At 45.3% G+C, this 27,011-nt stretch overlaps 3 protein-coding genes across 5 annotated transcripts; 2 read left to right on the top strand and 1 right to left on the bottom strand.

Annotated features, from left to right (window-relative positions):
• The first annotated feature begins 67 nt into the window (after nucleotides 1-67).
• Nucleotides 68-6,232, top strand: PTPMT1 (protein tyrosine phosphatase mitochondrial 1). The gene is made up of 4 exons (XM_081166722.1): nucleotides 68-390; nucleotides 4,032-4,112; nucleotides 4,855-5,046; nucleotides 5,808-6,232. The coding sequence occupies exons 1-4, from the start codon at nucleotides 172-174 to the stop codon at nucleotides 6,021-6,023; spliced, it is 708 nt and encodes a 235-aa protein (XP_081022848.1). The 5' UTR covers nucleotides 68-171; the 3' UTR covers nucleotides 6,024-6,232.
• A 1-nt stretch (nucleotide 6,233) lies between these two features.
• On the bottom strand, nucleotides 6,234-17,208 carry KBTBD4 (kelch repeat and BTB domain containing 4). 2 transcript variants are annotated; one of them, XM_081165086.1, is made up of 4 exons: nucleotides 17,062-17,208; nucleotides 14,701-15,342; nucleotides 10,009-10,115; nucleotides 6,234-7,787 (listed from the first exon to the last, which is right to left on the bottom strand). In XM_081165086.1, exons 1-4 carry the CDS (start codon nucleotides 17,078-17,080, stop codon nucleotides 6,927-6,929), a joined length of 1,629 nt encoding a protein of 542 aa, XP_081021212.1. In that variant the 5' UTR covers nucleotides 17,081-17,208; the 3' UTR covers nucleotides 6,234-6,926. The 2 variants fall into 2 exon arrangements, with proteins under 2 accessions (XP_081021212.1, XP_081021213.1); XM_081165087.1 differs by lacking the exon at nucleotides 17,062-17,208 and adding an exon at nucleotides 16,763-16,876.
• Nucleotides 17,209-17,289: 81 nt separating this feature from the next.
• On the top strand, nucleotides 17,290-24,125 carry NDUFS3 (NADH:ubiquinone oxidoreductase core subunit S3). 2 transcript variants are annotated; one of them, XM_081166557.1, is made up of 7 exons: nucleotides 17,290-17,444; nucleotides 18,883-18,945; nucleotides 19,457-19,554; nucleotides 19,825-19,974; nucleotides 21,159-21,284; nucleotides 22,760-22,879; nucleotides 23,851-24,125. In XM_081166557.1, exons 1-7 carry the CDS (start codon nucleotides 17,402-17,404, stop codon nucleotides 24,016-24,018), a joined length of 768 nt encoding a protein of 255 aa, XP_081022683.1. In that variant the 5' UTR covers nucleotides 17,290-17,401; the 3' UTR covers nucleotides 24,019-24,125. The 2 variants fall into 2 exon arrangements, with proteins under 2 accessions (XP_081022683.1, XP_081022684.1); XM_081166558.1 differs by lacking the exon at nucleotides 17,290-17,444 and adding an exon at nucleotides 17,765-17,866.
• The last annotated feature ends 2,886 nt before the right edge of the window (nucleotides 24,126-27,011 follow it).

The following is a 27,011-nucleotide window of genomic DNA, read 5'->3' as shown; positions in this document are numbered from 1 at the left end:
CGCGAGGGAACGAGCGGACTCGTCCCCGCGCGCGCGCCCCTCCGTCCGCGAATGAGCACGCTCGCTGCTCTCCCCCGCCCACCCGCGCGACAGTTGTAGCTGCGTCTGGACGCGCGGGCACGTCCGCGCCGCCGAGATGCCTGCGGCCCGGCCCCCTCTCCGCTGAGCGCAATGAGCTGCCCTAACGGCCCTCCCCGCCCCGAAGAGGCCGGCAGCCTGGCGATGGTGCTGAGCGCGCTGGGTCCCGGAGCCGCGCGGGTCCTGTTCTACCCGACCTTGCTGTACACGCTGGTGCGGGAGTGGCTGCCCGGCTCGCAGCGGCCCTGGTTCAGCCGCGTCGACCGCTCCGTGCTGCTGGGGGCGCTGCCTCTGCGGGGACGCAGCCGCCAGGTAACGGGAGGGCCGGGCCGGGCGGAGCAGGCGTCTCGCCCGCGGGTGCTCTTTCAGCTGCCGGGCGGGAGCTACGGCTCAGCGCCAGGCGCCGTTTCCTCGCCTTCTCCCCAAGGCTGGCTCCGCGGGTCACTCGGCTGGGGAGCAGCGAGGTACCTCGGAATAGCTCCCACGGCGCACGAGGTTTCTGCTTCTTTAGCTGCGTCCTTCCCTTTAGAAACTCAGGCTTTGGCCCTGCTCCCGCTGCTATGTTGAACTCGGCGCGGGCTTACTCCCGAGTAGGCACGTGCAGCGTTGCGCTGGACACGCTCGGTAGATTCTGTGGCTTTACCTCTTTGATTTCTGCTGTTGAAAGATACAAAGGTATCTGCCAGCAAAAGTGATCAAGACCCCATCAACAAAAGGGTAGCCGGTGTAGGATTGTCAACATGGAAGGAGATGGAGGCTGAAATCTGACAGAAGCTCAAGGTTTGCAAGCCCATCCTGATTCGAACCCAGCAAACAGCTGGGGCTATTCTTTAGGGGCCACACAAGCTACAAGGTATCCTGGCTTCTGTTGTTTCATGTGAAGGGCTGAGTAGTGAGCCCTGGAAAAGTTCCTGAGCAAGGCTTTCTCTAGCTTTGGTTCAACTCAAGCGGGGGCAGCTGCCCCTCTTGGGTCCAAGGCCCACTGCAGTGGAGCACTGAGCAGAAGGAATAAATTATCCCTTGCCACTAATGGTATAAATCAATTTGTAACCTGCAACGGTAGATTTATAAATCAGGTTTATAGACTGTTCTGTGGTGGTTCTGCTCCAGCTTGCATGATGGAACTCAGAGAATAGCATTGAGGGACTTCGCTGGTGAAGAGCACCTAGTCAACTTTCCTGGAGTCTGGACAATGTAGTTTGGCCACTGTGACATATGTACTGGTAACCTTATGTTTAGACTACAGTGGTACCCCGCAAGACGAATGCCTCGCAAGACGTAAAACCCGCAAGACGAAAGGGTTTTCTGTTTTGGAGGCGCTTCGCCAGACGAATTTCCCTATGGGCTTGCATCGCAAGACGAAAGCCCATAGGGAAATGCTGGCGGTCGGGAGCAAAGACTTTCGCCCACAGCCGGCCTTCAGAAGAGGACCTCTTTTGAAGGCCGGCGGAGGGCAAAAGTCTTTGCTCCCCCCCCCCCGCCTGCCTTCCCCCCGCCTGCCCCGGGCGATCTTAAAATGCTGGCGGGCGGGAGCGAAGCGTTCGCTGCCGACCCCCAGCATTTTAAAATCTCCCCCTGTCCCGGGGAGATTTTAAAACTCCCGACCCCCAGCATTTTAAAATCTCCCCGTCCCGGGGAGATTTTAAAATGCTGGGGGTCGGGAGCGAAGCGTTCGCTGCCGACCCCCAGCATTTCAAAATCTCCCCCTGTCCCGGTGAGGGTCGCAAGGGCTGCTTTAGCCCCGCGCGCGCTCTCCCAGCTGGAGAGGTGACGCGCGCCTATGGAGGCTCCTGCCATAGGCGCGCGTCACCTCTCCAGCCGGGGGAGGGTCGCAGGGGGCTGCTTTAGCCCCCCGCGCGCTCTCCCAGCTGGAGAGGTGACCCGCGCCTATGGAGGCTCCTGCCATAGGCGCGCGTCACCTCTCCAGCCGGGGGAGGGTCGCAGGGGGCTGCTTTAGCCCCGCGCGCGCTCTCCCAGCTGGAGAGGTGACCCGCGCATATGGAGGCTCCTGCCATAGGCGTGCGTCACCTCTCCAGCCGGGGGAGGGTCGCAGGGGGCTGCTTTAGCCCCCCGCGCGCTCTCCCAGCTGGAGAGGTGACGCGCGCCTATGGAGGCTCCTGCCATAGGCGCGCGTCACCTCTCCAGCCAGGGGAGGGTCGCAGGGGGCTGCTTTAGCCCCCCGCGCGCTCTCCTAGCTGGAGAGGTGACCCGCGCCTATGGAGGCTCCTGCCATAGGCGCGCGTCACCTCTCCAGCCGGGGGAGGGTCGCAGGGGGCTGCTTTAGCCCCGCGCGCTCTCCCAGCTGGAGAGGTGACCCGCGCCTATGGAGGCTCCTGCCATAGGCGCGCGTCACCTCTCCAGCCGGGAGAGGGTCGCAGGGGGCTGCTTTAGCCCCGCGCGCGCTCTCCCAGCTGGAGAGGTGACGCGCGCCTATGGAGGCTCCTGCCATAGGCGCATGTCACCTCTCCAGCCAGGAGAGGGTCGCAGGGGGCTGCTTCTCTGCTGTCCCGGGGAGATTTTAAAATGCTGGGGGTCAGCAGTGAAGTGTTCGCTCCCGACCCCCAGCATTTTAAAATCTCCCCGGGACAGCAGAGACTTCGCTCCCACCTGCCAGCATTTTAAAATCGCCCCGGGACAGCAGGGGCTTTTAAAATGCTGGCGGTCGGCAGCAAAGCCCTCCTGTCCCCGGAGCTTGCGGGGCGGGAGGTGAGAAGAAGGGCTTTTCTTCCCACCACCAGCCTTCAGAACAGCCTTCTGAAGGCTGGGGGTGGGAAGAAAAGCCCTTGTTCCCCCCCCCAGCCTTCAGAAGAGGTCGGGGGACAGACTGCCCCCGGACCTGGTCTGAAGGCGGTTTCCCTAGGAACGCATTAATTGATTTTCAATGCATTCCTATGGGAAACCGTGCATCGCAAGACGAAAAACTCGCAAGAAGAAAAAACTTGCGGAACGAATTAATTTCGTCTTGCGAGGCACCACTGTACTATAATGCACTGTGAACTTTTCTGACAGCTGCTTTGGAAGCTGCAGCTGGTATAGAATGCTGAGATCCAGGTGGCAAGTAGTGCCCCATATTGGATACACCTCATGCCAACTGTGAAGGGATCAACACTTACTGCCTGTTGGCTATCAAGCCAGTTTTTAGTTCTTTGATTGATTGATTGATTGATTGATTGATATAAAGCCCTAAACAGCCCTGAACCAGGCTACCTGGTGGACCTCTGCTCCATTGCCGGGTAAAAGCATTAAGATCCCAGTTAGTCCTGCCACAACCTGATGATTGTTGGCTTGTGATGATGCAGAGATGGACTTTTTAACTGCTGGTATCAGTGCTGAGGCATGCATACCTTGCAGAAATACAAGAGGCCCCCCATCTGTATTGACATTCTACTTGCTTTAGAAGATACATGTTTTAATTGCTGTGCTGTTTGAATGGAATTGTTTGATTGCATATTTCAATCATCGTGGATGATTATATTTTATTGCTTTATGGGGTTGTTTTGCTGTGTATTTTAACAATGTTGTACAATTGGTTTTTATGTTGTGTAAACTACTCAGAAGCCATCTTGGCATTAAGCAGTATATAAATTTAATAATAATAATAATAAGAAGAAGAAGACTGCTATTCATTGTATGGTAATCACACAGCAGTTTCCAGAATGAATGTATAAAACATTATATAGAAGAAAACTGAACAATAGTGAACAAAATAAAATATGCAAAAATTATAGCTAAAATGGCAGCAGAACATATTGACAAAACTAAAGCATAAATTAAAATCAGAGCAACAATTTAGATTCCACCAAAAGTGGTTAAAAAAGGGAGTGGGTACCTGCTTCTATGGCCTTCTGTCTGCAAGCTTCTCTTTATGGCACATATTGAGTGAGAACCATTAGGAGAGGATGGGCTAGATACTGAAATATATTGAGACCTGGACTTGTCTGTTCTTCCTGCAGTTGGTAGAGGAGCAGAATGTCCGAGGAGTGGTCACCATGAACGAAGAGTATGAGACTCGCTTCCTGTGTTATTCCTCTGAGGTGAGTCCCCCCACAAGCTCCATTGTGTCCAAGAAAAGAGGGGATCCAACTGACAAGCTCCCTCAGAAGGGAATATTTAAACATCAGTATAGAATGCTGTCTGAGGGGGATACAGGACAGCCCACAATCTTACTGAATCAGAACTGCATGTTATGCTACCATATCTGTGCATGTTTACACAGACATTGTTGGCACCTGTCTGTCTTGAGAGACAATGGAGTGCGCCTCTGGGGTGAAGGCAAACTGCTGCATTAGCACCAAACTGCCCTCCCATGGTGCGCAAGCCTCAGGCCATGTTTTCACTGAAACGTCTTGATTTGGGCTGCAATTATGTGCATGTTTACTTGGTGGAAAGGCATGTTGAACATAATTGTTCATACTTCTGAATAAATGCAGAGGTCAGTGGGAATTATACTCAGATAAATTTCCCCCTTTCCCCACTTAGTTACCCTCACTGTACTACCTAATTTTACCATTTTGTCTCCCGCATTATTTTCTTAGTCCCGTTTTTGCAGTCTTTATTTCAGCTTTCCTCGATAACTTTTAACAGTGCAATTGTATGTGTGTCTACTCCAAGTCTCATGGAGTTCAGTAGGGTTCAGAAGATAACTGCAGCCCAAATTAGCAACTTTTTCTTGTGGCATCTTTCCCTTGACTTTCATTGTGCCCAATGAAAAGGTGACAGTGGTCATTGCCTCTCTCTTCCAAATGGATGATTCTGTGTTTTCTGGGTTAATTGCAGGAATGGGCAGAAATGGGTGTAGAACAGTTGCGCCTTAGTACTGTTGATTTGACTGGCGTCCCATCATTGGAAAACCTGCATAAAGGTGTTGAGTTTGTGATGAAGCATCGTGCATCAGGAAACTCAGTATATGTGCACTGCAAAGCTGGCCGCTTTCGCAGTGCCACTATGGTTGCTGCATATTTAATTCAGGTAAGAAAGCTTCTAATACACTGAGAAAGTGGTAATGGATCAATTGTACACAAACTGCTTCTGTTAAACAAGAATAAGAGAAGCGGAACTCTTCCCAGGACTGCTACTCTGCTTCCAACACAGTCTTAATTTATTGGCTTTAATTAGGTTATAGCACTTTATTTAGTACTCACTGGGAGAGAAAATGAGTATGACTGTCAGCTTCCCTGTGACTGGGATGGACTTGGGAGTCATTTCCACTTCTGTATTAAAGTTGGCAGTATGAATGAAAAATGCTTGCACTTGCAAGCCCCTTGCTGCCTGGAAAGTGGGGAGAAAATGTGTAGGATATTAGATAGACGACTATTAGTGCATTTTTTCCTTACCAGTTGTACATCATTTAGTTTTGAAAATAAGATCTTTGTCTAGGCTTGTATACATTCATCATGCTGGGATACTTGGATAGTGTTAGAGCATATAGCCCAAATATAATCAATTATGCTTTGAGATTGAATGGAAAGCAATGCAGCAGCCATTCTTCCTCCAGCAGGAGCAAAAAAGAGATAGTTAAGTATAACAGTTGTTGAGTAATCTGCTAGGATCAGACAAGGCAGATTTTAGCCAACAGACTCACAAATGACAACAAATATTTGGGATTCTTTTAAATGTGAGGGCATTGTTTCTGAACTTCCCTTTCTCACTATCTGTTTTTCCATTCCACTGCTTAAGCTAGTTAGTTCCCAGCTTAGATAGTTTTTCATTTGGATTTTCTGCCTTTGCAGCTCCACCACTGTACCCCTCAACAAGCAATAGCCACAATTCTTAAGATACGTCCTCATATAATCATACGTGAAAAGCAAATGAAGTTGCTGGAGGACTTTCATACGTGTGTAACTGCTGGAACTCCTGCACAGCAAGAGCCACCAAAGATTCAGCAAGGAAAGAACAAGCCAACACACAACGTGCAGAACCGTCCACTGAAAACATCTGGTTCCTAACATATTGTTTAGGGGTAGACTGTTGTCTCAGCTACCACAAAGTTTCTTGAAGCATGAGAGCAAAGGAGATCTGGTAGCTTCCAGCTTTATCACTGCTAGTTGAACATGGTTTGCCTCTACTGCTGGTCTCTATTACTACTTATCTCAGTGCACCAGCATGGGACCACTGCCAGCGCTGCTCCCTCTCAAATACAAGCAATTATAAACAAGTTGTGTTGTTCCGGAAGGCCTTTATTGAGACTTGCAGCCCAAGGATCTTACAGTATCAACAAATAGGTTTGACATGATTCTCCTCTTTCAACATGGTCTTTCCCCCTCCCCCCCCCCGTATGTCACAGCATGAGCCCTCTAAATGAGGGCAAGGGTCCAAGCTTTCCATTTTTTGCCAGGTAGTAACACAGTCAGGGATAGCTGCCTCCTTTATCATATCCAATGCATTGCTAATGTTACTTTCAGTACCTCTTGCTAGATTTGTCCTTCGTAGCCCTGATAAAGGAGGGAGCCTTCACTTTTATCTGCTAGCTGCAGCTCTAAGGGATGTTTTGTACCTTGACAGATTGCTGCACTAGATAGCCTGCAACATAAGACAGTATAAATACTTCATCTATTTTGCATAGGGCTTGTTGGTAAAGGGTTTAGGCCCAAGAAGCCTCTTAGCTGTGGGGTTCTGAGACATAAGAAGCTGACCAGCAGGGGACCACAGTGACAGCAGTAATCCAGACAGAATGTGGATGCCGCCTATGTGTGGCTACAATGCTGCTGCTTGTGAGCACGAGTTGGAAGGTGGGGCAGGGAACTCTCTAAAGTATTGTGATCTTTCTCAAGGAGCTGGAGCTATGGGGTCTATACATCTCTGAGCTGTTTAAAGGAATGTCTTCGTTCTGGCACTGCACCTTTCTTCCTTCATGCCAACACAAACTGCAAATTCGTGAGTAGCACCTTGAGGCCACTGGTGACAGTCACCACAGAAGTGGCTGGATTGAGTTTGAAGGTGTTGGCATCTCCCTTTTTGTAACGATCCCGGAAGATGTAGATGTTGCCATTACAACTAGCAATTTTCCAAAGAGATGGTACTGAGCTCCAGGCATCTGGCAAGCAGAGCCGCGTGAAGCTATCCAACAGAGGGTTATAGCACAGCAGCGAATCCCCCTCTGCTACAATGAACACCAGGTCCTTGTGCACAGCAGCATGCATGCGGCCTGCAAAGGGTAACACGTAAGGCTTTACATGACACTTCTCTGTATTGGTATCGTAACACTGGATAAGCCGAGAGGGCTTGGTAAAGAAATCAAGGTCATTCTCCTCCCCGCCTAACAAATAAATGACACCATTGAGATTTACACCTGTAGCCCCAGACACTGCAACTTCCAGCTGGCTAGTCTCTGTCCATACATTGTCTCTTACTCTGTAGTATATGATGGCATTTGAGAGGATGTCCTGCAGTGTCTTGCCCCCCAGTGAATAGATCGCATCCTTGCTGGGCACAGAAACCAGAGTGTGTTGTAGCCTGTCGCGGGGCAGGGGGGCACACCATTCCCAGTCTATTGTGGTGTTGTTGCATTTCCACATGCGCCGTGGAATGGATCCTCCAACAACATAGAGGTCACTACCATGCTTGCAAGCTGCAGTGATTTGGTGACACAAACTGTTCTGACCACTAACACTGATGGAGTCATCATCTGCACAATGCAGTGAGACAGCAAGAGAATGTGTACGGGATGACTCCTTTCCAATCAGGTAGATATGAACGTTCTCTCCAATTTCCTAAACAATAAAACAAAATTTGATTAAAGTTGTGCATAGGTATGCATGCAGAAATTCAGTCAAGAGGCGGCCAATGATAAGTGCAAAGAAATACCTACGGCAAATTAGCTTGGGGTTTCACAGCTCAAATTACTAGTAAGCTATTCCACACTTACCACAATGTATTAGGCCACTGATAGCTGACATGCTGGGACTGAAGTCTTTTGTGACTCTTTTATAACCATAATGTATATAGCTTTCCAGGCCAATGCTTAGCATGCAGAAAGCCTCTGGTTCAATCCCTAACATCCCCAAGGAGAGCTGGAAAAGACTTTTGCCTGACATTTTTGAGACTTGCTGTCAATCATTACAGGCAACTTCCTATATTACAAGCAAGATGAAAACTAGATAAACAGTTAAGAAATGCAGGTTCAGTTACTGAATTATGTAGCTAGCAAGTTTAAACTAACATTTCAATTGAGTATTTTCCAGCAGCTGAGAAGGGAATCCATATATAGGTAATTTGTTTGTGTCCTTAGCCAAATTCCAAGGTGAGCAGGTTATAAACATTTCCACCCACAACCATGATCTAAAGGGTTATTTGAAGGGTGTGTATAGAGGGGGGGGATAGTTGTTTGTGTCTCCCTTCTGGGCCAGCATGGCTTGGTTTTCCAATCTGATGGGACTGGGATCCTTTTGGTAGAGAGAAGAGAGATCCCAGGGACACTTTCTCCACCCAGACCTTGTACCTTCCTGTTTAACAACTGAAAGAGGAGGGGGTCTGGAACATAAAGGCTCTGATTACAGAGCAGTCATTACCTTTCTAAACTAATATAAAACTTGTGCACATTGCACCTATGAGAAAATCTGGAAAATCTTTGTGAGGTGGTGCAGGAAAAGATGAGGACACATTGCATGCAAACATCAAAGTGGGTGTTCACTTTCCTTCAGGATGGTCTGGATTGGGGCTTGACACCTAATACTCCAAAAAGGCGAGTGGCAGCTCTCTCTTCTGTCTCAGGGATGCAAGGGTTGCATATCCTCACATCCTTTTATTATAAGGAGTTACTTGAAACTTCCCCTGGTATATCGTTTTTCTACCTGGGACCTAAACAAGGCCCTCGCAAAATCACATTTCAAGTTTTATAACCATAGCCTTAAAAGTGTCTGAGCCATAAGGTGGTTTTATTGGTAGTTAATTGCCTCTGCTGTAAGGATTTCAGAGCAGAGAGCCCTGTCATCTTGGAAAGAACTCTGTATCTTCCACTCAGATTCAATGGCCTTCACCCTACATTCATTCCTAAAAGGAATTCTATTTTTCACAGGGCTCAGGAAGTTAATTGCCATCATTTTTGGCCAGGTCCTAAGGAAAAGTAGTGTCACTAGATGTTCATAGGCTGGTGTGAATTTACCTAGGATGAGGAAAGGAGTTGAGACAGTCTGATTCTGTTTTAGCCAAGCACTTTGCAAGAAAAAATGTCTCCTCAACTCTGTTTTGATGGATATGGACGTGCATAGCTAAGTGCTATGTAGCTTCTGGATCACACTACCAGGAGTGCTTTGACTGCTGCCTTTAGCACTAATGCCCCTTGAGTTGACATCTGCAGAGCAGCAATGACCACCTGTTTTCACATTATTGAAGCGCTATATGAGGATTACGTTTAATTCTGCTGTGTTGTCTTTTGGCAGGAAGTTGCTTTGGCAAGTGGTGCCAAGGTAGGAGGTCCCTGCAGTGGCCTCCTGGCTACTGCTGTTTTATATCCCAACCACAGATCCCGTCCTCCACTGCAGGAAAACCGAACACTGGACTTACAGTGATAAGTTCATTTTCTGAACCACCACAGTAGTGTATCCATGGTTGGGTGAAATGAGGTTATGATAGTGCAATTGTTAACTTTCTGCAATTCTAATCTTCTGTTTCATGGGGTATTTTGTTTTCTTCTTGGGTTTGCCATGCTTTTGTTTTTTGGGTTACAGCTAGCTGTTGTACCTTCTGGAACTGAAAGGGCAGGGCTGATTCTGCCTAGTGGATCGAGTAGGAGAAACAACCCACCAGTGGATCCTCCTCCACCCCCTGTTGAAAATGAACTTACAATTCTATTATCACATCAGACTAATTGCCACTGCTTACATCACTCTAGTGTCAAGAGCAGCCCACATTTCTAACTAAGGAAACTTTTCTACATTGATTACAGTTAAGGGAGGCAGGCTGAAACACTGAATAGACTGCTTTGTCATGTACCTTTAAACTTGATCGCAGGATCTCTGAGAAACCTGCACGCTCTTCTTTATTGAAGCCAATCCAGGTTTCTATGGCAGCTGCTGGATTCTGTGTACATGGAACCCCATCTGTATGGTTGCAGATAAAAAAAATGTTTAAAGTATAAAATTTTCATGGCGTGGGCATAGCAAGTACAGTATTCCCTTTCCCCCCAACACATACCAGGTTTAGCTGGTATAAACAAGAGCAGGAACCCTTGCATGTTAGCATTCCTATTCTACAGAAGCAGCAAAAATATTTCCTGCCCAAGGCTATCGACTTAATGAATTTGTTATCTGGTAACCATAGCCTCAAGATTATTAACAGGACCAGACTACATTCTCTGTTTGCCACAGTTAAACAGTTAGGCCTTCATTTTGTCCTGCTTAATTTTTGATTATTTTTTTAAATATTTTCTTGTCATATGTCTCACAAAGAATGACATTTAAGAAGTGATGCTGCAACAGACATGAACTTTGTTGTCATTTTAGAAAAGCTATTCACCAGAACATTTAGTATATTTTTTGGTGACAGTATTGCGTACAAAGAAACTTTTAACCACATTACAAATCCTGACATGTTTTAAGTTACTGCATTGCATTGCATTGGAAATAATTTTAAATATTCTGTGCTTTCAGTACAATGATGTAAGTCCAATCAAATACAGTTCCATTGCCTGATTCAATTAAGTACTCCGCTTCCTGCTCTTCAGGATAGCAGGCCTTTGCTTCTGTGGGAAAGCTGGTTCTTGGTTAATCCCATTACTAGTAATAAGATCAGTGGCTGTAGAAACCAGCAGAAGTTAATAGGGATTTCAGTTGAAAAAGTGGGTCAGTAGACCAAACAACAGATAAATCTTAAACTTTATTCAGTATTAATGCTGGCCATTAAGCTTGCTTTTTCTGAGTTTCCTCTAGCTCTGAGTTCTGGCATTAGCTGTTGCTTAAAGGGAAACTACATACATCAGGCACCATCCTGAGCTTTTTTGGGAGGAAGGATGGGATATAAATTGAATAAATAAATATTTAAGACTAAGCAATGTATTGTCTCAGTTTAAATTTTTAATAAACTTTGTAATATAACTATCATGTTACAAATCATAACTAATTATGACCCTTGTAACTGAGTATTAAAAACTACCTGGAGTACATAGCTGCATAGAATTTTTGAGTTGTGTGTCGAGGTCTTCAGTCTCTAAATCAATTTCAATCTAGTATGTCATTATTCAGGAAGTAATGTCCAGTCCCTTTCTAGGTTCTTCAGCACACTGTTCCTCCACCCTCTCACGTAACAAATTCCAAATAAAGTAAACCCAAACAAAATGCAAAAGTAGATATGCAGGTAGAATGCCAGCAGAGGTGTGGGGGGCTGCTTTCCAGTGTATTACACAATTTGTCACGTGCACCATCTATGTCATGGGTAGGCAAACTAAGGCCTGGGGGCCGGATCTGGCCCAATCGCCTTCTAAATCCGGCCCACAGACAGTCCAGGAATCAGCGTGTTTTTACATGAGTAGAACGTGTCCTTTTATTTAAAATGCATCTATGCGTTATTTGTGGGGCATAGGAATTTGTTCATTCCCCCCACAAAAAATATAGTCCAGCCCCCCACAAGGTCTGAGGGGCAGAGGACCGGCCCCCTGCTGAAAAAGTCTGCTGACCCCTGTATGTGGTGTAAAAAATTGGGTTGGTCCTTGATGCAGTGAGCTCTCAGGGAACAGATTCACTCCCTTGAGGCCAAAGTGGCTGACCAAGAGAGTCTGAGAAAGGAAGAGAGTTTGGTGGACAAGGCCTTCAGGAAGCGTGATAGCTCGTCACGCTCCAAGGATGACCGTTCCTTTGCTGTCATGGAAAGGAGGACGCTACTCCTTGGGAGTTGTTTAAAATCACAATATTAGATGCTCAGATTAAGAAAGGTCCCACCAGAGCCAAGAGGTTGCCCACTTGGTTAACACGCAAGTGTTATAAAATGGAAGCCTTGTTCAAATTAGGAGAGCAAAAGGGGAACACAAACTTCAGCAAAAGAAATGCAAGTGGACGAAAAGTGATGCAAAAAAAAAAAAAGAAATTGAGGACCACATTGCTAAAAACAAAGACCAACAGCAAGAAGTTCTTTAACTACATTAATATCAGAAAACCAGATAGGAGGTGGCTGGACCTTTAGATGATGAAGAGAGCCAGAAGTGGTTGCCATAGGAAACCTAACTATTGGTGGATCTGGGGATTTCCCTTTCAATGCTAATTTTACCAGAGCTGCAGTCAACAAATTTGAGAATTACTCAATTCCTCACAAAGATATACTGACATATGATTTGTCTTCTTGCATGACCACCTAGAGCTGCATACAATTCGCCCTTCCCTCAGTCAAACGTATTAGGTGATGTTGGCTCCCCCTGACATGTTTCCACAGGCCTGGCTAAACATATAGGGCAGGATGCGAGTAACTTGTTTTGTCAGTGTGAGGAATTCCACTTGTGCAATGGAACTTCCACTGTGTGCCCCCTAAATCTGTTCTGGGTTTTTCTCTAGCCCTCTGCAGCTGATTTGGGGAGGGTGCAGGGTGCGCACGGGGGAGAGGAGAATTCTGTTGCACAAGCAGAAATTCTTGCGCTGACAGAACAAGTTCACTGCATTCTGTCCACAAATGCTTCTTATAGAACAATTTTGCGATAGTAAAAATAAAGAGCAGAAGAAAAGGGGTACACCCTTACTACATAAGAGCTGTGTATTAGATGCATGAAGTGAAATATTTTTATAACATTAGTAACAAAAAGGGTATTTGTGGTTATCAGGGTTGAACTATGTTAAACTCAAATGTGAAACACATTAAACTTAAGAATTTGAGATTTAACAGTATATAGCATTACTGAAGAACGCATGGCTACTGTAAAATCTATCTCCAGAAGGAGCTATTTTATTTTGACAAAATGTAATATATTGCTTGACTGTAACAAAACCTCTTAAGCAGCTAGAAAACAAAACACTCTGAACTACATTTTACAGCTTATCAAAACATACTCCTAGGTAACATGAATCAAGATGTAGGTGGTTCTTTCAACAGCAAGCAAAATGGATTTTTGCTATTCCTAGAGATAGCGGACTAAAAAAAGAGCTCCCTCGAGAGGATAACAGAGCAGAGCTCTAAGGGTCCGTTTCATGTTCCCCACAGCAGAAAAGCACACAACCACCTAACAGAGCTGCTAGGTCTTAATCCAGAGATTGAGGGGATGGGGTAATTAGAGCTGTGGGTTATAAACAGCTTTCATAACCTCGCTGCTGTAGGGTTTCTGAAGGTGTAAATATGATAGGCAAGACATAGCAAGCAATCTTGCATTCTAGGCCTAGTGGCTTCACAGCAAGATGCTTGCTTGGCATTGGTGATTATGGGTTTGCCCTGCTTGAATGAACAGAAGTCAATGTCTAGTGATCTGCTAACACCCATAGGCAGATAACCCATAAACTACAACAAGGCCCAACAAAGAGCAATAAAGCAATTAAACAGCAATAAAATATATATGAGACAGAAAGATTACATACCAGTAGTACAGTAGTATAGTCCAGCTACTAAAAGCCAAAAGCCCTTTTAAATGGAAAGAGCTTTGCACTGCAGCAGATGGTCAAGGAGAGGGCAGTATCAACATCCAGGGAGTTCCAACAAAAAACCTTCCCCTTCATTCCAACCAAATGAATGTAGAACCAACAAAAGGCCTCTGCAGAGCATTTGAATGCATGGGTAAGCTAATACAGGAGAAATTTATCCTGTCCCCAAACCATATAGGGTTTTAAGATCGTAACTAGTGGTTCTACTTTGGTGGATACTGCCCCCTAGTTCTAGGTTGGATATACTACTGGCTATTACAGTGGTACCTCGAGTTACATACACTTCAGGTTACAGACTCCGCTAACCCAGAAATAGCACCTCGGGTTAAGAACTTTCCTTCAGGATGAGAACAGAAATCGTGCTCCGACGGCGCGGCAGCAGCGGGAGGCCCCATTAGCTAAAGTGGTGCTTCAGGTTAAGAACAGTTTCAGGTTAAGAATGGACCTCCGGAATGAATTAAGTACTTAACCCGAGGTACCACTGTATTTAGTTGAATCTTCAATTTACTAGCTGCCATCCAGCCCATTTCTATTAATGATTTCTATTTCTATTAAAACTGCTAGTTTCCCTGGAATGTGATGAATGAGTAGGATGTAATCTGCACACTGATTGCATAGACCTCCAAATCTCTATATCACCACTTCTAGTGGTTTCATGTAGATACTAAACAACAAGGGTATAGAAATGTGTAAAACAAATTACAATTGGGAAAGGGGGCGGGGAACAGAACAGAGCCCAGTGGAACTTCATAAGCAAAAGAGATGAGAAGGAGGCCCCCAGTACCACCTTAAAGAACTGTTACTCCAGGAAAGACTAGAATCTGTTTAAAAAGTGCTTCCAAGCCTCATCTTCACTAAATAACCTGGAATACCACAAGTTTTTGTACCAAAAGCCTCTGAGAGGTGCAGCAGATCCAACAGGAAGGTGCTCCTTCTGTCCACTTTAGAGCCATGTACCTGGGCAATCAAAGGCATCGGATTCTAAACTAGGTCTGAAACTGAAATGCAGTGGTACTAATCCATCTCTCTCAGAAAGGCCTTAGTAACCACAGGTCTCAGTAACCATTCTACCTACCTGAGACAATATCTGTCAGGAGACGGAGAGGAAGGTGCAGAAACTCCTCAGTTTCTTGAAGTTGTGATAAGTATGACTTGGCACAGTGCTTGGCAGCCGTATAGAGCTCCACATCACTGTGCTGATCAGCCAACCACATAATTTGCAAACAGTTTTTCACTTGCACTGTTCGAGCCAAGAAACGAGAGCATTCCTCAAAGAGGGCAGTTAGTTGGTACATATCTGCTACTTCGTAAGTCTCCTGCAAATCTTCTGCCCTCAACTTTACAGTTCCATAATAAATGTAGTCCACAAGGAGCTGAAAGACACTCTCACTAACATCTTGTAACTCAATCACCCGGTTATGTGCCTCCTTCAGATTGGAAGTGAACATAGAACGAAAGAAGCAGCTCTGAGCTGAGAGAACTAGCCGGTGCAGTTGGAATTCTTTGCCTTCTACAGAGATGGTGACATCTGCAAAGAGCTCATCCTCTAAGCACAACTTCATAATTCCTTGGGCCACACGGCCTGAATGAGAACGGTCAGTGAAAGTGTAATTTACAAAGTAGTTCTCAGTTAAGGAATTTCCAGTTTCCTCTGTTGAGGAACCTCCAGTCTCCTCCAGTGAGTCCATGTTGCCGCTTAGATCTGACCTCCAGCAATCTGAAATACAACAGACATTGGAGATTCTTTTATCACAGACTTGTGCTGTACTGTATCTCAACTAAAGCAAACAAATAAAAAGAAAGGAAAAACAAATGCTACAGATAAGGAACACATGTCCTATCATGTAGAAATAGCAGCCAAAAGATTGTGTTACTTCTTTGTGTACCAGTGTTTTGTATCCAAGTAACACCATAACAGGATCAAGTCATTTATGTAGTATGTGACATAGTGCACCATATTTACAAGAACTCAAAAGTTAGACCAATCCTTAAATGCTGGGTAATCACAGATTACAAGACTTTGTAGAGTATGAGGAACATACTGGGAATACACCCCAGTATGAGTCAATGGAACTTGGCTAACCTGAAGAGAAGTACTCTTAACAAGGGTTCCTTTTCCCATGAACTGCAGGAAGTTTATGTTGTTTTAAAAACTATCCCCAAAACATTGTACAGATATCACCAGAACACTAAAAAGCTCAGAAGCCTTTTGTGCTCTGCTTACATGGTGAGCACATTACAACTGCAATATATGAAGAATGACAAATGTGCATTTTGAAAGACTACACCGACATCGGGAAGTTTGTGATGGGTTGGGTTTGACTGCCGTGCATACACCATCTTTAAAAAGGTATGTTTGGTTTCTATGGTGCACGAAGAGGCCCTAAAGATCACCGAGGCCGATGGAAGGGGAAAGCTGACCATTGGGCAGATCAAAAGCAAGGCAGTGCAATTCTCCGTGAGGCTACTCAGAAGTGAGACCCCTAGAGCAGTGTTTCCCAACCTTTTTTGGGCAAAGGCACACTTGTTTGATGAAAAAAATCTCGAGGCACACCACCATTACAGCCCTGTGACGTCAGCGCGCAGCGTCACGCCGGGAGGGACGCACGAAAGTGTAAGTTTCAATTTTTTCCCCTCCCCCTTGCCGGGGAACCTCCAAGCTTTGGGGGTGGGGGGGAGGAGGCAGCAAAGCGAGGCAGGAAGGAGAGCGCGGCTTGGCAGGGTGAGCTTTGGCAGGGGCAGGGAATGAGAGCCGTGAGGCGGGCGCTGCGGACGGAGGCGCTGCCCGCCGAGCTCGCAGGCAGCCAGGCAGGCAGACGGCGAGAGCCCCGCGCTGGGCGGCCTCTCCTCGCCGCCGCCGCCCCGCCTCTCGCCGCCCGACTCGCCCGCCTCCCTCCAGGCAAAATCTCGCGGCACACCAGGCAACATCTCGCGGCACACTAGTGTGCCGCGGAACAGTGGTTGGGAAACACTGCCCTAGAGTACAATGAGACCTAGACCAAGCAATGTACTCTATAGCAATGCAGCCCAGTCTAAAATTGCCTGCGGTTGTTTCGGTATCTGCTTTAAAGCAGCTAGGGCTCAATGAGCTGCCAGGGACAGTATCTGGAAACAGGTCTCTCGATGCTTTTGCTCACTGAGCGGAGGCGCCCAGTCCCAACATCGTGACGAACAGAACCTGAACAGGGATCCCGGGCGATTCTGCACCGAGTGCGGCGCCGCCGAGCTCCCGAGCGAGCCCAGCCCTTCACGGGGCCCTCGAGCCGGGCCCTGAGGCGCCTCGTTGGAAGGCGGCTCCGGCGCCGCCGCCTCCCGGCGTCCGGGTGCGCGGCCCCACCCCCTGGCGGACGGCAACCGAACCTTCCCGCCCCCGCAACGGGCAGGGCTGAGCCCCGAGGAGAGAAGCGCCCCGGCCTCGGCGGGCGGCAGCTCTTACTTGAGGCGCCTCCCTTCATTCCGCCGGCTCGGAACTTCGCACCGGGAATGGCTCAGGGGGACGCCAGAAGGGGCTGCCCTTCCCGACGCCGCTCTTTTAAGCGCTCCCGGAAGCTGGCCGATCACCCGATCCGCCCGCGCGCGCCTCTGACTTCCGGATCATTTCGTCCCGCCCCGCTCGCGCGGATTGGTTTTCCGGTGGTGGAAGCTTGCGCGAGCGGGACGCAGTGCTTTCTGCTACGTCGGACCAATAGGAGAGAGCGCTCGATGGCGCGCGTGCGCCTTACGAGTTCGCTCGGTGTCCTTGTGAGGCTCCGGCTGCGGACCCTGAGCAGGCAAAGATGTTAGCGGCCGCGCTGGGGCTGGCTCGGGCCGGCCTGAGAGGTGAGCCTGCGACTTGGCGGGGCCTATTGGGAGGAGGAGACTGAGGGCTTCCCGTCTGGAGGGGCTGTGGCCGTTGCTGGTGAGGGGACGCTGGGGTGTTTGTCTGCAGAGGGCATAGCCTCCTTTTCTCCCTCCTTCCTAAAGGATTCTGGGAGCTGTAGTTCCGTCAGGAGGGGGCCGGGCTTTGCTGCGGTGTTCTCAGCTCTCTCACGAAACCACAGTTCCCAGAATGCTTTGGAGGGCGCCATGATGGGGAAAGCGATGCGAAACAGTTGGCGTTCTGTCCACCGATTCACCGCCTCCTGCTGTCTCCGCCGCCGCCGCCGCACACTTTGCTCCTCGAAATCCTGGTTTAGGTTATGCCAAATAAATGGACAAACCACAAAAGGAGCGCACGGGTCAATACTTACCGAGCTAGATGGGTCAGTTATCGGTCTTGGCCCGAGGCAGTCCCTTGCTGGGTTTTTGGTTTTAAACTTTTCAGCAGCATCTGGAGGGACACTGGTAACTGCAGTTGATCCCTGTTTTATAAAACAGTGCAGCGCAGTCCTTGGTTTTCACAGCGCAGTCCTTGGTTTTCTACAAGCGTAAGGAGAACCCTGCTGGATCAGTCCAAAGCCCCAGCTATAGTTCAGCATTCTGTTCTCACACTGATCAGCCAAATGCCTATAGAAACCCTGCAAGCATTTGACACCACTTACAATTCCCAGTAATTAGCGCTCCACTTAAAAAAAAATGCATGGAAGGGATGTATATGAAATCCACACGTGCTGCCATCACACAATAAAATCTATACATAGGTTTTTAAACCATTTAAAAATAATTCTTAAGGGCGGTATAAGAATATAAGAAATAAAAATAAAATAAGGTATTTCCATTTATTTCTTATATATTTATACCACCCTTAATCAAAAGATGAAAAGATTTTATGTATAGGTGTTAGTAAAATGTGGAGCAGGCCTGATATAGATGTTTCAAGTATTCTTTTGGGCCCTGAGTTTGTGTATCCTAGTCAGCAGTTTCCTGCTGAGCCGAACAGTAGACTTCAATCTTTTCAGTCCTAGTAAGCACTTTTAACCCAAACAGTCATTTGGGGACCCATTTCTTAATCTTTTACTATATATTTGCATTATGGTAGTGCTCCTATTGTAATATACTTCAGATTAGTCCACCAGTTGAAGACCAGTGCTGTAGATGCTATGTTTCAGCACTCCATTCTAAACTAGATTATCTTGACTGCAATCCTACTCACAATTGGTCTGCTTAAATACCTTTAATTCCATGTTTATTACTCCTTGCAGAAATGTAGATTAATGTACCATCTTGCTTTTATTATTTGTACATTTTTATGGTATATTTGAAGCTACTTCTTTGTGGAGATCAGTAGATGCTATGGCTGTAAATAATGGCAATTTAACACTTTCCCCACTCTTTATAGTTTCTGGGCGATCTGCAATGCTACTGCAAGCTCGGTTTGAAGGGAATACTGCTGTGACTCAACGTAAGTCTGACTTGCTTAGTGTTTGATCAACTCATCCTTTATTTTGCATTACAGTAAGTACAGTTTTGTTAAGTGAAAACTATGTACCACCTGATTGTAAGCAGATGAAGTTTGATGTTAAAAAGGACATGTGCAAATGACTTCATCTCATTCATTCTTAAGTTCCTGGTAAACTTAATGTTTATAGAGGCTCCCTGATTTCTGAGACAATACTATCAGTTTCGTGGACACTGAATACTTACTAGGCATTATATTATCTGTCAGGCATGCACTAATCTGCTGTAGAGTTTGAATAATTATGTTTTCTATCGTGCTGATTGGCCCACTCCCCTCCAAAAAAGAACCCCACACACAGCAGAAAAGTTAATGGTACAATAGGTATATCTGACCATGTTGACCAGTGTTGAACTGCTCCCATCCCTGTGATAGCAGTTGGAATAACATTGAGCTGGCTTGGCTATGAGCTGGTGCTGTTCTTTTTAGAATTCACCACCGCAAACTTTCTTTTCAGCTACTGTTAGACCAAAGGATGAAGTGACACAAAAGCAGCTGTGTGCTTTTGGAGAATATGTGGCTGAAATTCTGCCCAAGTATGTTCAACAAGTCCAGGTGGGTTCCATCAGCTGTATCATTCTCTCTTGAAACTGTAATAGGCAGTACTAAGCCTTTTCTGAAAGCTAATGAGTGCTACAAGGACCTGGAAAGGTATACAATTGTTCCTTGGTCTGCTGTTCTGCAGCCTGAACTGCTTTACAGTTTTCAACACATCTATTTGGAAGTCATTTCATTGGTTTTAATGAGATTTCTATCTAAGTATGTGTGCTTAGAATTTGGATGAAGTTGATCCATACAAAATTTTACTATTTCTCATTTTAACAGGTGACATGTTTCAACGAGCTAGAAATCTTAATTCATCCAGATGGGATCATTCCAGTTTTGACCTTTCTTAAAGATCACACCAACGCCCAGTTCAAAAACTTAGCTGATCTGACAGCAATCGATGTTCCATCTCGACAGAACCGCTTTGAGGTAGAAGCTGCTCTTCAAGCTATGCTACAAAGAAGATTCTAAGGAAGACACAGTTCCAAAAAAATTCACATGGCTAAACAAGAATGTGAGAGTATCCTAGTTTCCCCCCATGTTGGTGCCTTGGCTTTATGCTCACTGACTACTAGTATATTACTTCTGGGTTACTTTCTCAGTTTTTGTTCTGTTGATCTATGTAGTCGCTGATCTAGAAATGGTGGTTGTGCTTAACAGTGTGATGTTAGTGACATTTGTTTTGGGAGAGAATTCTGTTGCTTAAACAGCTAATTGACCTGCTTAGTCATCAAGCATTGTCTTGGGAAGCCGCAGCACCTGTTTCCAGAAGTGGATATTTATAAATATACCTGAAAATATATTAGTTTGACAGAAGGGAAGCTATAATTTTACTTGTGGGACCCTCTTAGTAACAGCATCTGACAGCTCTGTACAGTCCAACAGAGTTATAACTTCTTTTTTCTTTGCCTCGACCATGTTAAAATATTCACACATATATAAATGTCTTCATAGATTGACCTAAATATAGCAATTCAAATTCTTCTCTAGCTCAAATTAGTTTAAATTGTGTTTCATCAGTGTAATACAATATCCAACTGAACAAAAAGTATTTAAATTTGTATCACATTTCATCTATGTTGTGGGTTTGTAGTACTTCCAGCCACAGTGCTGCAAACTTTGACAGATGGGCTCTTAAGAAATCTGTATATCTTGGAAATAAACCAGAGATACAGTGGTACCTCAGGTTACATACCCTTCAGGTTACAGACTCCGCTAACCCAGAAATAGTACCTCGGGTTAAGAACTTTGCTTCAGGATGAGAACAGAAATTGTGCGGTGGCACAGCAGCAGGAGTGGTGCTTCAGGTTAAGAACAGTTTCAGGTTAAGAACGGACCTCCGGAACGAATTAAGTACTTAACCCGAGGAACCACTGTATATGATCATTATAAGAAGTAGCCATTTCTTCATGTATAGACAAGACCTTTTGTTGCATATACTGTTAGCTTTGGAAATCATTTCAACATTAAGGAACTTTTTTAAAAAAAAAATTCCATGTGTCTTTTTTTATGTGGCTGTACTATAATCATACATGTTATTCTTTTTTGTGATGTCACAATCTGATAATGTGTACTAATACATGACAATGCTGTTTTTTACCTTTTCCTTTTAGATTGTCTATAATCTCTTATCCATAGCCTATAATTCCCGGATTCGTGTGAAAACATATACTGACGAATTGACACCCATTGAATCAGCAGTCCCAGTGCACCAAGCAGCAAACTGGTATGAAAGAGAGGTAAGCTGCAAGGTGGTTGACATTTGGGAAGAGGGGACAGATCTGGTATGTTTTCTTGGAAGAAGAGGGAGCCCACTGTTTAATTTGAGTTGAACACAGTCCCTGTGGCCCAGGTTGCCCTAAAGGGCCTGGTGCTGCTCGCAGTTTTCTGTGTGCACATTCCTATTCTGCAAACATCACATTCTGTCCCATTTGGCTCAATGGCCCTTTAGGTGTTGATCAGTGATCACTCCTTCCCAATGACATGGTCTCAATTCTATAGGCCTTAAGGTCCTGGATAACTTCTGTTTGGCATTATTTGGAGAGTGTTGCCATTTCAGGACAATTGAAACCACTTAGATGTTTTATGCAAGCAGCATATAAATGATGTAAAATAGTAGAGTTTAAGCAAGTGATCGATGTATTTTTAAATCTTCAGCATTTATACAATTGAATCTCACTTGCTGCCTTGCCTATGAGGTGTCTCAGCCAGCTAGCAATGAGTGCCTGATGCTTTGTATTTGTGAGGTAATAAAAATGTTCATATAAATCGGTCCAAGCTAGGTTTCAAAACTGCTATACTTTGTAAAAGGCAAAAAAAAATTATATAATCTGAGGAGAAGCCAGGGAGAAACTTTGGAAGAATGATTTGAAGTTTACTGCATGCTACACACTGAAAGAAAACTATGAAAATGATCCATAGATGGTATCTAACTCTGTGTAGATTGGCTAAAATGTATAATGTAGAATTGGATTTGTGTTGGAAATATAAAGAAGTAGAAGGAACTTTATTTCATATGTGGTGGGCATGCAAAAATGTAAAAGAATATTGAGAAATGATATATAATGAGATAAAAAAACGTTCAAAACAACATTCCAGGGGGGGAAAAACAGGCATTTTTGTCAGGAATTATTCAGACAGAGGTTCCTAGGAGACAGAAAAAATTGTTTAATTATGCAACTACAGTGGCTTGGATCTTGCTAGCCCAAAAATGGAAAGTGAGGGGTGTCCCCAGCAAGGAGGATTGGCAACTTAAGATGTTAGAATATTCAGAGTTAGTGGGTCTAACAAGTAGAATAAGAGAATAAAAAGAACAGGTATTCAAGGAGGAGTTGAAATTTTTTGTCGGGTATATTGAAAATAATTGTGAACAATTGAAAACGCTGACAGTATTAAAGTAAATTCAACAGTATAATTTGAAGTGATGTAAGATAGGAAAATAGAATTAGATGGATATATCAATATATGGAGGAATGGTGAGAAAGTTAAATGACCCTTGGAAGGGGAGGGAAGTAATAAATGTATGGTATAATAAAATGTGTTTAATTTGTAATGTAAAATTTGAATATATATATATACGAAAAGCAATATATATATATTATATATATTGCAATATATATAATATATATATAAAAAGCAATATATATATATATATATATATATAACCAAAATTGATATACTTTGCTGTTTCTTTACTTGATTCCCATATTCATAGGTTTGGGATATGTATGGAGTGTTCTTTGCTAACCACCCTGATCTGAGGCGAATCCTCACAGACTACGGGTTTGAGGGTCATCCCTTCCGGAAGGACTTCCCTCTTTCTGGATATGTGGAGGTATGAGCATTTGGAAAAGCTAGACTCAACTGCAGAATCCTTCCAGAGGCCCAGTATGGCATAGTGGTTCAAGCGTTGGACTAGAGCATGGTTCGAAGCTCAAGGAGGTCCTGTAGGCCAGTCAGCAGCTCTCAGCCTAATTCTCACAGGGTTGTGGGAAGGATATAACAGGGAAGAGGAGAAGCATGTATGAGCTCTGTGGCTGAAAGGTGGGATATAAATGTAATATTAAATAAACATCAAACCCTATAACTGAGTTACATTGAAGTCTTACTCAGCTGTACAGGCAACAGAATTCAAGAAAAGGGAAAGGAAGCTCACCTGTTTGTGGATATGTTCTCTGATATTTGTTCATTAGCCTCCTTAGGGCAATGGTTCTGCTGCTGCATGTTGTACCCTTGGTTTATGAGTTCCTATTTTGGATGGATGAAGTCATGTCCTGGACGTGGGAGGAACTTCATCCTCAGAAGGGACATTGACTCTGCTGGCAATGCTTTTGATTGGGGTGGGTGGGTGGGTTAACTCTTTCCTGCCTGGTCTCCTGCCCTGTGACCAAAAGTCCATGTATTAAGCACCCTTTACCCTTTGAGACATGCCTTTGATTAAGTGCCTTTGATGCTACATAATATAATGTCCTGAGAATCCTACACTTTATGACTTTTGGGCTCACAAACCACTTGAGAAGCTTTAGCACAGGCATAGGCAAACTCAGCCCTCCAGATGTTTTGGGACTACAACTCTCATCATCCCTGACCACTGGTCCTGTTAGCTAGGCATGATAGGAGTTGTAGATTTGGAGATAACTGCTTTTATCGCCTAACTGGAAAATTTAACTAACTGGAAAATTGACTGTTGATCTATACTAAGCAACCTACAAATGAGGAGGAAGCTTAATTCTAAAATTCCAGGTATGTTTTTGTAGTTGACCGCCATCACCATCGCTCATCTTAATGCCTTTTCTCCTCCTTCAGGTCAGGTATGATGATGAGGTGAAGCGAGTGGTGGCAGAGCCTGTGGAGCTGTCGCAGGAGTTCCGCAAATTTGATCTGAACAGTCCCTGGGAGACTTTCCCTGCCTATCGCGAGGCTCCGCAAACCATCAAGATAGAGGCAGGAGAGAAGAAAGGAGATGAGAAATAGCAGCAGGAAAGAAGGAGAGGAAGCCAGAGATATCCTTGTGTCACCACCTTCCTGTTTGATCTAAGTATTTATATATATTAAATATCAATAAAAAAAACTTGACATAAGGTTTTTTGTCTGTCTGATATGTGCAGGAAATGCAGCTTTCAGACTGGCTGTGAAGCATGCATAAGGTGTTATTAATATCCAGAAGATTGGAGCAGGGTTCAAGGTATACAAAGGAGCAGCAGGGAAGAGTACAAAGAACTGGGGAGGTTGTGTTTTTTGTTTTTTAAAAGAGCACTATGAGAACAGTAGACTCTGCTTCCCTTCAGGAAAGAAACAAAAGCCTCAAGAAAGAAGGATCCCATGCTTTATGACCATCAACTGTTCGCAAGCACAGACCCTCAGTTGCCCAGAGACACTGCAGGCACCAAAGTTCCAGCCTTGCTTTTTCACTTTTGGTAAAAGGCTCCATTCTAGAATTATTGAATACTCTGTGTAGCTGGAAAACTGATTTTTTTGTTGAAACAAGCAAAACGGGTCGCATTCAAAAGCTAGTGCAGCAGACTTCCACGTGCACAGTGGAACTTCCCTTCCTCTCCCCTGTGCCCCCCCTTCAAAATATCCAGAAAGACCCTCAAGCCGATTTTGAGGCTATGGGGGAGCAGAGAGGAAGGAGAAGTCCCATGGAACTCTGCACATAAAGTCTATTGGATTGTTAGGCCTATTTGTGTGTCTTCAAACAAGCTGTCGTCACGCAGCTGCTGTTGGAGGACACTGGCAGCAGTGTCTGCGGGTTATTGAGAAATTCTCTAGGCCATGAAGTTGGATACATTTTATTAATGTCTCTATCTGCCAATTCATTTGTGACCCCCACCCCCCACCCCAATATGCTGCAGTAAATGTGACCGCAAGCATATGGCTTTGTTACTCAGTAATGAATGTGGCCTTAAAGGAGGCTGCTCTTTGAAATGTGGAGCAATATGAGTTGTGGTTTTCTGGTTGCCCCTTTACTGAGAATAAACATTAAGCACCAAAAGTGAGCCAAACACTCTGCAGAAGCAAGACATAGATTGTTGCAGGGCTTAGGACAGGAATGGGGAGGCTGTGGCCTTCTGGAAGTTGGCCCCCCAGTTCTCACCAGCCCCAGCCAACATGGCTAATAGTCAGGGATGATGGGAATTGCGGTCCAGAAACATCAGGAAGGCCACAGGTTCCCCATCCCTGAGCATAGGCTGTAACATAGAGGACCGGGTGTGATATAAGAGAAGGGGGAGGATGAGTGGGTGGAGGGCTGCAAACAATAGATTTAATTTGACCTCAGATATATTATATGGAACGTTTCCTTTCTTGAGGGTTTGAACCCAGAACAATGTTTGGAATCCAGATGTTTTAAGCTTTTGTTCTAGTTCAATTTCATTTGTTTAAAAAAAGCTGCTGTTGCAGCAGTATGGGGGATTTCTGAGAGACAACAGAAGTTGTGCCAAAGCTCACTGCAGAGATTTGAGCAGCTGGAGTTCAGCACATGTGGAGCTAATCAGCTACAGAGTGCTTTCCACTTTGCATTGGAGGGAGAAGGGTGAGTGAATCTTCCCAAACATCTTCCCCTTTTCTAGATAATGGGGAGCATTTGCCATTTTCCTTACAATGGATTTGTGCCTTTGCAACACTTTGCAGATTGTCAAGAATTACTGGAGTGAACTTAAATGACAAGTCCAGGGCCATTTTTGATGTTTCAGCGATCCTTTGTCAACAAGACATGTTCTAGAGGTTCCTCACACGCACCTCTAGGGAGTACCCAATTTGGTAAAATTTCCAGAAAACTGGCTTAGATGCAATGAATCGAACTTCATGGATTAGTGTGTGCTTAGACCTGTTTTGGAAAGAAGGGTAGCATTAAGATACTGTGGCACTTTTGTTGTCTCTCTTCCTAATGAGAGGAAGAAGAGATTCCGCCTGTGGAGGCCCCAAACCTGAAAATGATACAGTAGCTGGGAAAGATGAAAATGAAGAGGATTGTGGGCAACAATACTGTTTTGACTGCAGGTGTCTTTATAGGTTTGAAATACATCAAGGCCCTCTAGATATTGGTGTATCAATATGGGATTTGGGTTGTATTTCAACACTGCACAAGTGGATTGCCATTTGCACACTGGCACTACCCTTCCTCTCCTTTGTCTGAATGCTGCCCTATCTGCTTTGGAAGGACCCACATCCCTCTGGGATACATGTTGAGGGTGCATGAGGGGGCTGTAGGGGAGAGGAAGGGGGAATTCCATTGCACATGCAAACGTCTGTGGTGCAAACTGAACCACAGCATTGGGTCAAACTTGATAAGCTTTTGATATTGGTACAAGGGGGGGGGGACTGGGTAGGTGCAGAAAGTTTCTTACCAGTCCCCCACTCCATGAAATTATTTAAATATATAGAATCAAGCAACCCTTTTAAAACACTGGGATGGTGCTAAAAGAGAGAGATCCTACAGCAGGGGATGGGGAACCTGAGGCCCTCCGGTTGTTGGCCCAGCTCCCATCAGCCCCAGCCCACACAGCCAATGATCAGGGATGATGGGAAATGTAGTCCCAACAACAATTGGAGTGCCATAGTGGATTTGCAGGGTTATAGGTCATAAATCCTGTTTTTCCTGAAATCCAGGGGTGGGGGTGGGAAAGTGCTGTGGAAAATTCTTATGAATGGCTGAAACGGATGATAATATCAAACTTCTTAAAACTGGTCCTCCCATGTGGAGATAGCTGGCTGATGGAGACGGTTGGGTGTGTGTTGGTTTCTGACAGGTCACTGTACTCCTCTTTCTCCTCCAAGAGCAACGGAGTTGAAGAAATGACCTTTCTTTCCTCTCTACTGAATACTTTCTGGCATAGATTTGCAGGCCCCACCCTCCTGTGGCATGTCAGAATTTCTGTTGGATTTCAGTGCTGGAAAGCAAACTTTGAGGGGGAAAAGAATGACTTGAAGCAAAATGAAACAAGCTGCACTTCCACTGTCCTTCA

This window comes from Podarcis bocagei, assembly GCF_964188305.1.
Source record: "Podarcis bocagei genome assembly, chromosome: 1".
Classification (NCBI taxonomy): domain Eukaryota; kingdom Metazoa; phylum Chordata; class Lepidosauria; order Squamata; family Lacertidae; genus Podarcis; species Podarcis bocagei.
The sequence above is the reverse complement of the archived record's forward strand: the minus strand, read 5'-3'. Positions and strand labels throughout refer to the sequence as shown.

Bases quoted from the DNA above. Each gene is read 5' to 3' on its own strand.
- PTPMT1 (XM_081166722.1), top strand. From the start codon at position 172: ATGAGCTGCCCTAACGGCCCTCCCCGCCCCGAAGAGGCCGGCAGCCTG. The intron at 391-4,031 runs GTAACGGGAGGG...TTCTTCCTGCAG, and splicing joins TGCGGGGACGCAGCCGCCAG to TTGGTAGAGGAGCAGAATGT. The intron at 4,113-4,854 runs GTGAGTCCCCCC...GGTTAATTGCAG, and splicing joins TCCTGTGTTATTCCTCTGAG to GAATGGGCAGAAATGGGTGT.
- NDUFS3 (XM_081166557.1), top strand. From the start codon at position 17,402: ATGTTAGCGGCCGCGCTGGGGCTGGCTCGGGCCGGCCTGAGAG. The intron at 19,975-21,158 runs GTAGAAGCTGCT...TTTTCCTTTTAG, and splicing joins CTCGACAGAACCGCTTTGAG to ATTGTCTATAATCTCTTATC. The intron at 21,285-22,759 runs GTAAGCTGCAAG...CCATATTCATAG, and splicing joins CAAACTGGTATGAAAGAGAG to GTTTGGGATATGTATGGAGT.
- KBTBD4 (XM_081165086.1), bottom strand. The intron at 10,116-14,700 runs GTAGGTAGAATG...GCAACCATACAG, and splicing joins CCTGACAGATATTGTCTCAG to ATGGGGTTCCATGTACACAG. The intron at 7,788-10,008 runs GTACATGACAAA...TTTATTGTTTAG, and splicing joins TCCTGCGATCAAGTTTAAAG to GAAATTGGAGAGAACGTTCA.